The sequence below is a fragment of the Hyperoodon ampullatus genome, assembly GCF_949752795.1.
Source record: "Hyperoodon ampullatus genome assembly, chromosome: 5".
NCBI classification, from domain to species: domain Eukaryota; kingdom Metazoa; phylum Chordata; class Mammalia; order Artiodactyla; family Ziphiidae; genus Hyperoodon; species Hyperoodon ampullatus.
The window spans coordinates 45,183,387-45,198,377 of record NC_136918.1 but is presented as its reverse complement, the minus strand read 5'-3'; the positions used below and the strand labels follow the sequence as shown (position 1 = coordinate 45,198,377).

The following is a 14,991-nucleotide window of genomic DNA, read 5'->3' as shown; positions in this document are numbered from 1 at the left end:
ATTAGCAACTTGGGGAAATTGAATTATATAATAAAAACACAAGAACTCAAGGGCCATTTGGCCACATGACCTCTTCCACTCGTCTTTTTCTGTGCCGAACCCATCTTGGCATGAAGCCAAGGTAATTTCCAGAAATTGGCAGTGTGCTGGCAAATGCACATCTGCTGCTGTCTCCAGCCCTTGCCTACTAATTTTTCACAAACCACTTCCTCCTTTTGAGGGCAAGGGAAGTGTTCCCAAAGGGCAGAGACGGAAGCACTACCTTGTGCTCCTGGCAGATTCAGGAGCCCTTGTAAGGGAAGCAGCAGCATCACCTCACCTGCAGCCTTGCCCATAGAGCTTCCTACTGATAAGGGTGACACGCCAACCTTGCCCTTTAGCCCCTCTGCTCTTCCTTATCTTTTTCCATTTGACTCTCAGTGTTTAAAATTCTTGCCTCGTTTCCTTTCTATCCCCTTCTAATGAATTCTAGCTTTGACTTCTCATGAATTAAAATATCCAAACAGTCAGTTCCCAAAAGGGTACCTGAACCAAATCTGGACAGAGAGGGAGGAACTGAGAGGACAAAGACAGAGGCAGAGATGGTGGGGCTGCTTGTGTTCCCTTAGGTTCCACCTACCAGCTCCTTCACTGTGCAGTGGCAGTGCGTGGGTGTACGTACAAACACAGGTAAAATTTAGATATTTTTATCCTCCTACACTTACATGTAGAGTCAGCTCTGATCATGTTTGAATATAGCCATGGTGATGATTTCTTTCCCTTTGTTCTTGTGCTTCTCCATTTCTCTGCATTTGTTGGTTGTGATTGGTCTTGATATTCTTGGTGAGCAGAGGAAAGCCTCTCTGACTACATATCTTTATGCACACCTTGAGGTTTCCATCACCTCTGCCCGCTCTCAGAGCCACTGAATCACCAATAGCTGAGTGCCCTTCACTCCTCTGTTAACAGGTGCAGGGCCACCCCTCTAAATGGGTGCTTGTGCTTCTTTGGGTGTAGTTTTAGTGCACCTAGAATAGCACGGTGAATTATTATCGTTTTTGTCATCAGTGGTCATGCTATCATGGCTATTTGTTTCTGTTTGTCTGAATAAACAACCAGACTAGAGGAGGATCATAGGTTGAAGAAAGAGGACTCATTCTGTCTCTGACACTAATTAGTCGTATTGAGCGAGTCAGCAATCTCTCTGGGATTTGATTCTCATATGTAAAACAGGTGGGTTGGACTATATTCCTTGAAGGTCCTGTTATTCCTTGATGTCTTAAATATCAAACTGAATGTGATGACCATGCTGAAGTTCTCTTCTTTAGACTCATTCCCAGTGCCTGTGTGAACAGGTCTACTTCATGTATACCATTAACCTCTTAGAAATGTGAAGAGATGGGAGTTCCCTGGTGGTCTAGTGGTTAGGATTCCGTGCTTTCACTTTCATGGCCCGGGTTCAACCCCTGGCTAGGGGACTGAGATCTGAGGCGTGGCCAAAAAAAAAAAAAAAAGAAAGAAAAAAGAAATGGGAAGAGATTACAAAACAAACACATGTTTTTCTCACTTTTTGTATATGAGCTCATTTCAATATGAGGTCATCAGGGAGAAGAAACTCAGAATAAAAATGGACAAAATGCAGATTTACCAGGAATTAATATAAAATCCTGTAGTTGGGTTCAAAGAACAAATTGCACAAATAGGTGTTTGGCTGACATTCACATATACATTTGGGTATTTGCATTATCAAGTCTGATGTGAGCCAACAGCATAATATATGCCCTGTGCTGTAAAGGATCCCAACGGCAAAGACAGACTGGAAGCAACTTGGCTAAGGCAGTGGCCAAGTCTGAATATATGAAGTCAGCAGTCTTGAAAGAGATCAGGCAGAGCAAGGTCAGAGAGGCCAAAGGCAAGAGACAGCTCAAGGTTGTGGCAGGAGGTCAGCAAGAAAGCAAAATGAGGGGATCAGTAACGTCAGAGCTTAGAGATGAGTAAAAAGGAAGGAAGTGGAGAGGATTGGGGTGGGGAATGGCGGTCAACTCAGCAAACAGCTGTTGCTGTAGCGAAGGGTTCCAGCTTTTCTTTTTCTTTCTTTCTTTCTTTTCCCCAACATTAGAGTCCCAGGCAGCTTCCCAGCCCCTAAATTTCTCCATGCCCTAGAATTTAAGTCCCTCTGAACCTAACCTCAAGCAGTTAAAGTTTTCTGATTTGTTTAAAGGGAAGAATTATCTGCATTATTTCATGAGCTTTCAGAGCCCTTATGTGAAGGAGCTACCTTTTTTGCACACTACTCTCCAACCTTAGCTGGCTCTTTCGTTATTTCCAGGTGATCAGCCCTCCCACACATGCCCTCATCGTTTTTTCCCTGCCTCTGCTAATGCTCTTGTTCTTTCCTGACTTTCTTTCCTCTGTCAGTTTCAAACACATCTTCCTTGCAAAGGTTCGCCTCAAGTCCAGTCAGCCCAGTCTACCTTCTCCTGCCCCATCTTGTTCCCCTTCTCCCACAGCCTGTAGAACAGAATATGGCTCGTATGTCATGGGGGTGGGAGTGGGCAGGAGGTAATTCCCTCGGTGTAATTATTAACTCTTTAAGTAGTGTATAAGCTTTGAAAAGAAGAAACTATGTCTTACAGAGACCACATGGTATAGGAGAGAGTTTGGAATTAGGAAAAAAAAAATGGTATTCAGTCCTGGCTCTGTGACCTTTGGCATATACCTCTCTCTAGGCCTCCGTGTCCTTCTGGGAAAAACAGGGATAGCCATTCCATGCTCTGGCTTCCTTAAACAGGCAGTCAGGTGTTTAGGTCAAGGTCACAGGAAAAGTACTCTAAGAAAGTGAAGGGTTATCATAAGAGGTGCCTTGTCATAAAAAAAAGGCAAGGGAATTTGAGAATCTGAATTCTGAGTTAGATTTTAATTCCTGCTCTACCGCTTACTCAATATGTTGCCTTAGAAGTTTCTTACTTCTCTCAAATGAAAATGACACTCTCACAAAGATTATGGTGTTGGTGCTGGTTTATATGCCACTTTCTAAGAGCCAGCTGTCAAATATTTAGTAACTTTGCAAGCAGGTTGTTAAGCTGTTGTTATTAGCTTAAAATCTGCCTTGGTGGGAGTATTTATACCAGGGAAATTGGCAAACACTACAAATCGGATTGTTGGTTTTTTTATTCTGGAGAGTAATCACATCGCTGATTATGTAAACAGGGCTCTGTAAATTGTAAAGCCCTTTGTCTTCCTTACCATTAAAAGTAGTAATGGTAATAGTAATGTCCTGTACCCATAGAACCTAGCCTAGTGCGTGGTTCTAGCATTTATTTAATAAAAACATTTTTAATTTAACTTGGTACTGCTCCTAGCATGCATTTAATAAAAATGTTTTTAATTTAACTTGGGTTCACCTTTGTATTATTTTGATACTTCTATCCCTGAGCTAAAGAAGCTCCCATGTATAACTCTCTTTAAATTCCCCTCTATAAAGTGTCTTTTTATTTTTATTGTTTTTCCTTTTTGACCACACCACGCGGCATATAGGATCTTAGTTCCCTGACTAGGGGTGGAACCGGTTCCCCCTGCAGTGGAAGCTCACAGTCTTAACCACTGGACCGCCAGGGAAGTCCCTAAAGTGTCTTTAAAATCAGATAGGGCTTCCCTGGTGGCGCAGTGGCTGAGAGTCTGCCTGCCAATGCATGGGACACGGGTTCGTGCCCCGGTCCAGGAAGATCCCACATGCCGCGGAGCGGCTGGGCCCGTGAGCCATGGCCACTGAGCCTGCACGTCCGGAGCCTGTGCTCCGCAACGGGAGAGGCCACAACAGTGAGAGGCCCGCGTACCACAAAAAGAAAAAAAATAAATAAAAAAATAAATAAAATCAGATAACATAAATAAAAATCTGGTTCAGTGCATGAAACACACAGTAGGCGTTAAACTGTCTGCATTTATGAGCTAATTATCTTCTTTCTAAAACTTCATCTCTTCTGATATTTCATATCTCAGTTAATGACATTGTCCATCTATCCATTATCCCAAGTAAGTTATCTGAAAGTATTCCTCTCCTGTCCTTTTCCTCACCCACCCCCATGTTTTATCAATCACCAGATCTTACCAGTTTTACCTCTTAAACCTGTCCCCTCCTCTTCATTGCCATTGCTACTGCCTTGGTTCGGGTCCTCATCATTTCTTACTTGGTCTCTTCCTCCTAACTGATATCTTGACCTTCAGTCATTCTCCTTCAATCCAACCTCTACTGCTATGGGTATGATTTTAAATTACAAATCTGACCAAATCACTCCCTTGCTTAAAATTCCTTGATGACTCTCTGTTGTCTTGAGGATAAAATCTAAAAGCTTTAGCTTGCCATACAGGTCCACCGTATTCTGACCTTGGCCCACCTTTTACAAGAGTTATCTCCTGCTGCTCCCCATTACTACCTGGAACGCCTAGTCTCACTTCCCTAGCAATCCCTGGTCTCAGTAATGAAGATGAGAAATTAATAACATAAGAATGGTCTATTTTTATTTGTAACCCCCAATATAGGATACTGTGGCTCCCCATCACCTTCAGAATAAAATCCAAATCTCTTAGCCTAGCATACTTACAATCTAGCCCCTGACTCTCTCCAATTCTTATCTTTCTCTGTATATATACATATAACCTACATTCCAGCCACTAAGATATCTCATCTGTTCCATATTTTCATCCCTTCATGCCCTCGTTCACACTTTCTCCAAACCTGTAGTACCCTCTTCCTCTTCTTTCACTCACTCCTTTCCTGCCTGCCTGGTGAATTTCTACACTTCCTTCAAAACAGATCAATAGTTACCACCTTTGGGCAGCTATCCCTGAAACTATCCCCCCTCTTCTGTGCTCCCAGAGCACTTGGTTAAGCAGTGTACAGTCAATCTTTGTTGGTCTGTCTTTTGCCCCTTCTGCGAGATCATCTTTATCCCCTGGCCTCTAGCACATCCTTGATGCTTAATACAAAGTGAAAGAAGGAAGGACTATTATATAGGGATTTGCAAAGAAAGTAAATTTCTGATAAGAGACATACATTGAATAAGTTTAAGATTGATTTTGCATGATCTGGTGAATCTAGAACAATTCCATGTCTTTATTTTCAGGGGGTAGGTGGCTCTGAGAAATTGGTGCTAATGGACAGATCAGAAGCAAATAATAAGTTTAAAGAGCTGCAGTTTGGTCACATTGCTCCAGATTTGGTGCAGTACAGTAAAACAAAATTTACATCTTAGGAATTTATCTGTCACATACACAAGACATTTATCTACATGCCTTAATGAATGCCTTAGAAAGTAAAGAAAGGTGCCAGTGGACAAGACACTAAAGCAAACAGAAGATATCAGCAGTGACTTATAATAACACAGAATGTAGTTTCTAACAAAAATATATTTATACCTTTGGGAAGGGAAACAACTTTTTTCTGATTATAAAAATAATATATATGTCTTAGTCTGTTCAGGCTGCTATAACAAAAATACCACAGACTAGATGGCTCAGACAACAAACATTTTTACTTCTGACAGTTTTTTGGAGGCTGAGCTGAGATATCCAAGATCAAAGCACTCACAGATTTGATAATCTGGTGAGGGCCTGCTTCCTGGTTCATAGACAGCCATCTTCTCACTGTGTCCTCATATGGAAGAAGAGGGAAGGGAGTTCTCCGGGGTCTTTTTTATAAGGCACTAATCCCATTCATGAAGGCTCCACCATCATGACCTAATCACATCCCAAAGGCCCCCACCTCCAAACAGCATCACAAATGAGTTTCAACATGTAAATTTTGGGGGGACACAACCATTCAGTCTATAGAAACATATTAATGCAAAATGCTTAGAATATCTCGAAAAACACAACAACATAAATCCCTCCCAAATCTAACCACCTAGAATTAACTGTTGTTAATTCTTTGGATGTATCCTTCCAGTCGTTTTTTCTTGTATATGTGTTTGTGTATCCTTTTAAATAATAAAAAATTTAAATGGCTTACACTGTATATATTTTTCTAACCTACTTTTTATATTAATATGTCATGAACATTTTCTCATGTTAGTAAATACTCTTCTACAACATGATTTTTAACTGCTGCACAGTATTCCTTCATGGGGATGAACACCACTGTTTAATCAATCCCCCTTGTTTCAATGTTTTTATTATTATAAATGGAAGTGTAGTGGTGTGGATGACTAAAGAAAGGGTGATCTCACGACCTCCTCCTGTTTTCCCCAGGTTCTGAAGCCCCCTCTTACATCAGAACTCTTTTCTAATGATCCTCTGAGTGTCATCTCAGGACCCTGGGCACACTCATGGCACGATGGCCAACCCTCAGGAGCACCTGAGCTGCTCCTCTTCCCCACACTTGCCTTTGAGTGAAAACAAAACCTTCAATGGACTACAAGATGACATTGCACCTATGCGAAGCCACCCTTCACCCAAGCTTCTTAAGGACCAGCAGGAAAAGGGGGTGGTGCAAACAGAGCTAACTGAGGGCATGAACAGCCCCATCACCACAACAGTGTTGACAAGCGTAAGTGAGGATTCCAGGGACCAGTTTGAGAACAGCGTTCTTCAGCTAAGGGAACAAGATGAATCAGAGATGGCCATGTCTCACGGGAACAGCAACACTGTGGATGGAGAGGGCACGAGTGGAACTGAAGACATCAAGATTCAGTTCAGCAGGTCGGGCAGCGGCAGTGGTGGGTTTCTTGAAGGACTATTTGGATGCTTAAGGCCTGTATGGAATATCATTGGGAAGGCATATTCCACTGATTACAAATTGCAGCAACAAGGTAAGCTAGAGTACGGACCTGGAAGATATTTCCTGTGTAAACACACTACCACCATTAACTGGATAACCTTTGATAAATTAAAGACCTAGTGCCAGAAGAATACCCCATATCAATTTCCTATAGACCTTCTGAATGGAATAGATTGACATATGGTTGGTCTTTTTTGGTCAAAGCCCACCTTTTGTGGTTGTACAGTCCAGTGGTGTCCAGAGTAGAGTACATATAAGACAATCCATGACGTTGTGAGGAAGAAGATGTTAGAGCTTCTGTTACTTTTATCTCATCATTTTAAATTTCTATATTCATGCATGTTTTCATATATATTTGGTATTTTAATAAAGTTTTACAGGTATATAATTTATAAATAAGTCACATAATGAGTGCATATTCAAAAATTTTATTGACAGTTCTTACAGTCAAAAAGTCTGATGGTCACTGGACTAATTCAAAACCAGACAGAAGCCACATGGTACTTCCCCTGAAGATTGCAGGCCTGCCTTAGGTAGTAGTAAAAAGGAATTTTTTTATCTTACAGTCAGGCACAGAAAGCTCACATTTTGAGGAAAGAACAAAATATCTAACCATTCTTGAGAAACATTATTATTTCGAGACCCCACAGATTTTTTTTTTTTTTTTTGTGGTATGCGGGCCTCTCACTGTTGTGGCCTCTCCCGTTGCGGAGCACAGGCTCCGGACACGCAGGCCCAGCAGCCATGGCTCATGGGCCCAGCCGCTCCGTGGCACGTGGGACCCTCCCGGACCGGGGCACAAACCTGCGTCCCCTGCATCGGCCGGCGGACTCCCAACCACTGCGCCACCAGGGAAGCCCCTCCCACAGCTTTTTAAAAAGTAAAATTTTAACTCCCATCATTGTGTAGTATGTATATTCATATACTCCAACTCAAGCCTTATGCTTTTGAAGTAAAGAGAACACATGGCACTAGTGTCCTTTATAACTTCATTTATATTGTTGAAACAATTTTTTCCTGAGAACAAAAGTAATATATATAGAAATTTTGGAACATACAAGTAAGTTCCCCCCCAAAAATTAAAATAATCTATGATCCCCAATCTCGTGACAATAACCACCATTAGTGTTTTTGGTATATATTATGTTAGTCTATACATGTGTGTATGTGTGCTTAAAAAAAGTCATGCTGGGCCTCCCTGGTGGCGCAGTGGTTGAGAGTCCGCCTGCCGATGCAGGGGATACGGGTTCGTGCCCCGGTCTGGGAGGATCCCATATGCCGCGGAGCGGCTGGGCCCGTGAGCCATGGCTGCTGAGCCTGCGCATCCGGAGCCTGTGCTCCGCAACGGGAGAGGCCACAACAGTGAGAGGCCCGCGTACCACAAAAAAAAAAAAAAAAAAAAAAAAAAAAAAAAAAAAAAAAAAAGTCATGCTGTTCTGTAATACTTTTTTACTTTATACTGTGAACATTTCCTGTATCATGAAATATACTTTTTCAGCATCATTTTTAATGGCTGCATAATATTAAATTGTATTAACATACACAGTTTAAGTAATTGTAATTAAGTAATCCTCTGTTTTTTTCCTTGTGATGAGGACTCTTAGGGTTTACTGTCTTAACAACTTTCATGCATTAACATAAACAGTGTTCATTATATTTATCAAGTTGTACACCACATCCCTAGTACTTACTTATCTTACAACTGGAAATTTGTACCTTCTGACTGCCTTCACCCAATTCCCCCTCCCCCGCTCGCCACCTCTGGTAACCACAAATCTGATCTCTTTTCTTGTGAGTTTGTTTTTGAAGTATAATTGACCTACAACACTATATTAGTTCCTGGTACACAACATAGTGATTTGACATTTCTGTACATTTCAAAATGATCACCATGATTAGTCACTGTCTGTCACCATACAAAGATGTTACATAATTATTGACTATATTCCCCACACTGTATATTTCATACCCTTGACTCATTTATTTTGTACTAAAAGTTTGTACCTCTTAATCTCCCTCACCTATTTCTCCCCTCCCCCCCTCCTTCCCTCTGATAACCACCTGTTTGTTCCCTGTATCTATGACTCTGTTTCTGTTTTATTGTGTTTGTCCATTTGTTTTGTTTTTTAGATTACACATTTAAGTGAAATCATATAGTATTTGTCTTTCTCCATCTGACTTATTTCACTTAGCTTAGTGTCCTCTAGGTCTGTCCATGCTGTCACAAATGGCAAGATTTCATTCTTTTTTATGGCTAATATTCCATTGCGTGTGTGTGTGTGTGTGTGTGTGTGTGTGTGTGTACACCACACCTTTTTTGTCCATTCAGCTACCGACGGGTACTTAGATTGCTTCCATATCTTGGCTATTATAAATAATGCTGCAGTTAATGTAAGTGTGCAGATATCTTTTCCAAAGAGTGGTTTTTTTTAAAAATTTTTTATTTTTTATACAATTTTTAAAGATTGCTTTCCATTTACAGTTATTACAGAATATTGGTCATATTCCCCATGTTGTACATTACATCCTTGAGCCTATCTTACACCGAATAGTTTGTACCTCCCACTCTCCCACCCCTCCCTCTCTCCCCACTGGTAACCACTGGTTTGTTCTCTATATCTGTGAGTCTGCTTTTTTGTTATATTCACTAGTTTGTTGTATTTTTTAAATTCCACATATAAGTGATATTCTACAGTATTTGTCTTTCTCTAACTTATTCACTAGCATAATGCCCTCCATATCCATCCATTTGCTGCAGATGGCAAAATTTCGTTCTTTTTTATGGCTGAGTAGTATTCCGTTTTGTGTGTGTGTGTGTGTGTGTGTGTGTATCCAATCTTGTCCACTCATCTGTTGATGGACACTTAGGTTGTTTCCATATCTTGGCAATTGTAAATAATGCTGCTATGAACATTGGGGTGCATGTATCTTTTCAAATTAGTGTTTTTGGTTTTTTCTGATATATACACAGGAGTGGAATTGCTCAGTCATATGGTAGTTCTATTTTTAGTTTTTTGAGACACCTCCATACTGTTTTCCACAGTGGCTGCACCAGTTTACATTCCCACTAACAGTGAACAAGGGTTCCCTTTTTTTCACATCCTCGCCAACATTTGTTGTGTTCTTTTTGATGATAGCCATTCTTTCTGACAGGTGTGAAGTGATATGTCATTGTGGCTTTGATTTTCATTTCCCTGTTAATTACTGATGTTGAGCATCTTTTCATATGCCTGTTGGCCATTTTCTTTTCCTCTTTGGAAAATGTCTGTTCAGTTCTTCTCCCCATTTTTATATCTGGTTGTTTGTTTTTTTGATGTTGTGTTGTATGAGCTATTTATATATGTTGGATATTAATCCCTTATCAGTCATATTATTTGCAAATATTTTCTCCCATTCAGTGGGTTATCTTTTTGTCTTGTCAGTGGTTTCCTTTGCTGTGTGAAAGCTTTTAAGTTTAATTAGGTCCCACTTGTTTATTTTTGTTTTCATTTCCTTTCCTTTAGGAGACAGATCAAAAAGAAATATTGCTGCAGTTTATGTCAAAGAGTGTTCTGCATATTTTCCTTTAGGAGTTTCATAGTATCTGGTCTTACATTTAGGTCTCTAAAGACTGTTTTTGTTTTCTTTAGATAAATACCCGGGAGTGGAGTTTCTGAGTCATATGGTAGTTCTATATATAGGTCTATTTTTAGTTTTTTGAGGTATCTCCATACTGTTTTCCACAGTGGCTGCACCAATTTGCATTCCCATCAACAGTACCCAAGGGTTCCCGTTTCCCTACATCCTGGCCAACACTTGTTATTTGTTGTTTTTTTGATAATAGCCATTCTAGCAGGTGTGAAGTGATATCTCACTGTGGTTTTCATTTGCATTTTCCTAATAATTAGTGATATTGAGCATCTTTTCATGTGCCTGATAGCCATTTGTATGTCTTCCTTGGATAAATGTCTATTCAGATCCTCTACCCATTTTTTAATCAGGTTGTTTGTTTGATGTTGAGCTATATGAGTTATTTGTATATTTTGGATATTAACCCTTTATCAGATATAGCATTTATAGATATCATCTCCCATTCAGTAAGCTGCCTTTTCATTTCATTGATAGTTTCCTTCACTGTGCAAAAGCTTTTTAGTTTGATGTAGTCCCATTTGTTTATTTTTGCTTTTGATGCCCTTGCCTGTGGAGACATATCCAAAAAATATTGCTAAGACTGATGTCAAAGACCATACTGCCTATTTTTTCTTCCAGAAGTTTTATGGTTTCAGGTCTTACATTTAAGTCTTTAATCCATTTTGAATTTATTTTTGTATATGGTGTAGTCCAGTTTGATTCTTTTGCATGTAGCTGTCCAGTTTTCCCAACACCATTTATTGAAGAGGCTGTCTTTTCCCCATTGTATATTCTTGCCTCCTTTGTCATAGATTAATTGCCCATGTAATTATGGGTTCATTTCTGGGCTCACTATTCTGTTCCATTGATCTATGTGCCAGTACCATACTGCTTTGATTACTGTAGCTTTGCAGTATAGTTTGAAATGAGGGAGCATGATACCGCCAGCTTTGTTCTTCTTTCTCAAGATAGTTTTGGCTCTTTGGGGTATTTTGTGTTTCCATACAAATTTTAGAATTATTTGTTCTACTTCTATGAAGAATGCCATGGGTATTTTGACAGGGATTGCATTGAATTCCTAGATTGCCTTGGGTAGTATGGTCATTTTAACAGTATTATTTCTTCCAATCCATGAACACGGTATATCTTTCCATCTGTTTGTGTTGTCTTCAGTTTCTTTCATCAGTGTCTTATAGTCTTCGGAGTACAGGTCCTTTACCTCCTTAGATTTATTCCTACTATTTTATTCATTTTGATGCAATTGTAAATGGGATTATTTTCTTAATTTCCTTTTCTGATTGTTAGTTGTTAGTGTATAGAAATTAACATATTTCTGTATATTGATTTTGTATCCTGCAACTTTACCAAATTCATTGATAACTTCTAGTGCAATCTTCTATTGCTTAACAATTTGTTTACTATTTTCAGTGATTATAAGCCACACTGCAGTGAACATGTGTCCGTTCCTTAATTTTCGCACATATCTTGATTACTCCTTAGGATAAATTACTAGAAGAGGTATGCTGGGTTCAAAGGATTTTTTGCTTTAAAGCTTTTGATACATATCTTTGCAGCCTTATGTAAATGATCAGTTGTTATGAGTTCTTTCATCAAGAAATTTTGTAAAGGAATAATATGGACCAGAAATGATATTCTGTTTTATTTATTTTATAACTGAATATTGGATTCTGTGACCCTCCCTTAAAAATGTATTCATATATTTTAGTCAAGACTGTTGACAGCTTTTCCACAACTACCAGTTGACATTAGTCACCATTAGCCATTTTTTCCAAGCATTCAATTTTTTCTTTTTCTGAAATACTTTTTCTTTTTTTGATATTTTATTTTAAGGTATTATTTTATTTTATTTTCATTTTATTTTTTAACACGATTTTTAAAGGTTATACTCCATTTACAGTTATTACAAAATGTTAGCTATCTTCCCCGTGTTGTACAATACATCCTTGTGGCCTATCTTACAGCCAGTAGTTTCTACCTCCCACTCCCCCACCCCCATATTGCCCCTTCCCCCTCTCCCCACTAGTAACCACTAGTTTATTCTCCTTATCAGTGAGTCTGCTTCTTTTTTTTTTAATATTCACTAGTTTGTTGTATTTTTTAGATTCCACATATAAGTGACATCATACAGTATTTGTCTTTCTCCATCTGACTTATTTCACTTAGCATAATGCCCTCCAAGTCCATCCATATTGCTGCAGATGGCAAAATTTCATTCTCTTTTATGGCTGAGTAGTATTCCAGTGTGTGTGTGTGTGTGTGTGTGTGTGTGTGTGTGTGTGTAGATATATATATACCACATTGTCTTTCTCCACTCATCTATTGATATGAAATACTTTCTTATAGAAATGCAAATCAGAACTACAATGAGGTACCACCTCACACCGGTCAGAATGGCTGTCATCAAAAAGTCTACCAATTACAAATGTTGGGAAGGGTGTGGAGAAAAGGGAAGCCTCCTGCACTGTTGGTGTAACCACTGTGGAAAACAATATGGAGGTTCCTCAAAAAACTAAAAATAGAATTACCATATGACCCAGCAATCCTATTCCTGGGCATATATGCAGACAAAACTATAATTCAAAAAGATACATGCACCCCTATGTTCATAGCGGTACTATTCACAGTAGCCAAGACATGGAAACAACCTAAGTGTCCACTGACAGAAGAATGGATAAAGAAGATGTGGTACATATATGATGGAATACTACTCAGCCATAAAACAGAATGAGATAATGCCATTTGCAGCAACATGGATACAACTAGAAATTATCATACTAAGTGAAGTAAGTCAAAATGAGAAAGACAAATACCATATGATATCACCTTTATGTGGAACCTAAACTATGGCACAAATGAGTCTATTTATGAGACAAAAACAGACTCACAGACATAGAGTACAGACTTGTGGTTGCCAAGGGAGAGGGGGTGTGGGGGAGGGATAGACTAGGAGTTAGGGGTTAGTAGATGCAAACTATGACATATAGAATGGATAAACAGTACTGTCCTACTATATAGCATGGGGAATTATATTCAATATCCTGGGATAAACCATAATGGAAAAGAATATGAAAAAGATTGTATATATATATGTATAACTAAATCACTTTGCTGTACAGCAGAAATCAACACAACATTGTAAATCAGCTATACTTCAATTTTTAAAAAATTGACTCTGAAATACTTTCTCTTAAACCAATACCAGACTCCCCATCTATACCCCTTCTCCATAAGTATATTGGGATTTACCTGTAAATCGGTCCACTCCAGGTATACTTTCCAGGATTTGTCAACCACAGCATTCTTTCTCAATCCCTAGGTTTTGTCTGTCTGTTTTCTCTCCATACCCTGCACATTCTACCTTCTTTTTCCCTCTATGATCTTAAGGTTTCAGGGAAATTAAAGAGTTGTTCCTTGTCACACAGCAGTTGGGGACTCCTATGTTAAACAGTTTTATTATTTTAAAAATTGGGAATAAAGACAAATCCAAAGAGGAAAATAAAAATCACTTGTCATTCCATAACCACCCAGCCTTAATTTATTATTTTTTAGAAGTTCCTTCTTCTCTGCTTAGACACAAAACCTACTAATATCTGCTTATGTGATACACTCATTTGGTTTTGGGGGTCTTAACTTGTCCAGTCTAATAATTATTTTGGTGGCAATTTGGAGGTCTCAGGATCCAAACTCAGAGGTTCAGACTCATAAAGAAGACTAACAGACACATCCTATGTCTGTTAAAAGAAGTCTTTAAAATTCTTTATTGTTCTGTAACCTTGTATTTAATTTGTGTTCCGATTGATTATGTGACCTTCAGAAAGGCTTATTTCAGGAACAAATAAGACACATCCTTGGTCAGTTTAAGCTTACAAGGGTAGGCAGCTGCCCAGCTCTTCAGCAAATGACAGGATATCCTACCGTGAGCAGGTGTTGCCGTGGGCTGTAGAAGAGATTCACTAGCCTGAAACTAAGTGTAGTTTTTTTCTTGTCAGCTCTGGGATCATGGAGCTAATCTTTAATCCTGGATTACAGTCAACCAAAGGATAGTACATATAACAGATGTGTCCCTGCATTTGGTATTATGAGGAAATTTCACTTGATTAAAATTTTTTAATGACATCTTCATCTCCCATTTAGTATGTTGGTAGTGAAGCGTAAGTAAGGTAATATGTGAAATCTTTTATTGCCAACTAGTTCCCAGTCTCAAAGCAAGTATTGTCATAGATTTGTCTGAATAAACAAAGGAGAACTTATGTGTTAAAGTGAGTGGGCATGTGGCTTTTTCTCAGTCCTAGGGATCATGGTGGATATTGGAATTAAGATAGTAGTCATAGTGATGAATCAGAGAGAAGATAAAAGCTGGGGAAGAGTACCAATGGGACAGCTGTAAAAGCAGCAGAAAGTCTGGGACTAACCCTGGAGGGAGCACAGCCAGTTTCCATCATTATAAGGTTTGTTATCTTGCTCCTCAGTGATCTAGGCCCCCAATTTGTATATCCTTATTGCTAACGTTCTTTTTGCTGCCATTTTCTTGTTCCTTGACTCCCTACTAGATATCGATCAGGACATTGGAAATGGACAGAGAGGACTAAATCACATGAATCAATTTT

General features: G+C 39.1%; 1 protein-coding gene across 1 annotated transcript in view; it reads left to right on the top strand.

Annotated features, from left to right (window-relative positions):
* Positions 1-6,301: 6,301 nt before the first annotated feature.
* The window catches only part of MAP3K13 (mitogen-activated protein kinase kinase kinase 13), a gene marked incomplete at its 3' end in the record, with an annotated part of 45,267 nt that continues 36,577 nt past the window's right edge, over positions 6,302-14,991 (top strand). Inside the window, exon 1 of the mRNA XM_079704366.1 lies at positions 6,302-6,785. Coding sequence (XP_079560492.1) covers positions 6,311-6,785 — 475 coding nt within the window. The 5' untranslated portion in view covers positions 6,302-6,310. The remainder of the gene's footprint in view (positions 6,786-14,991) is intronic.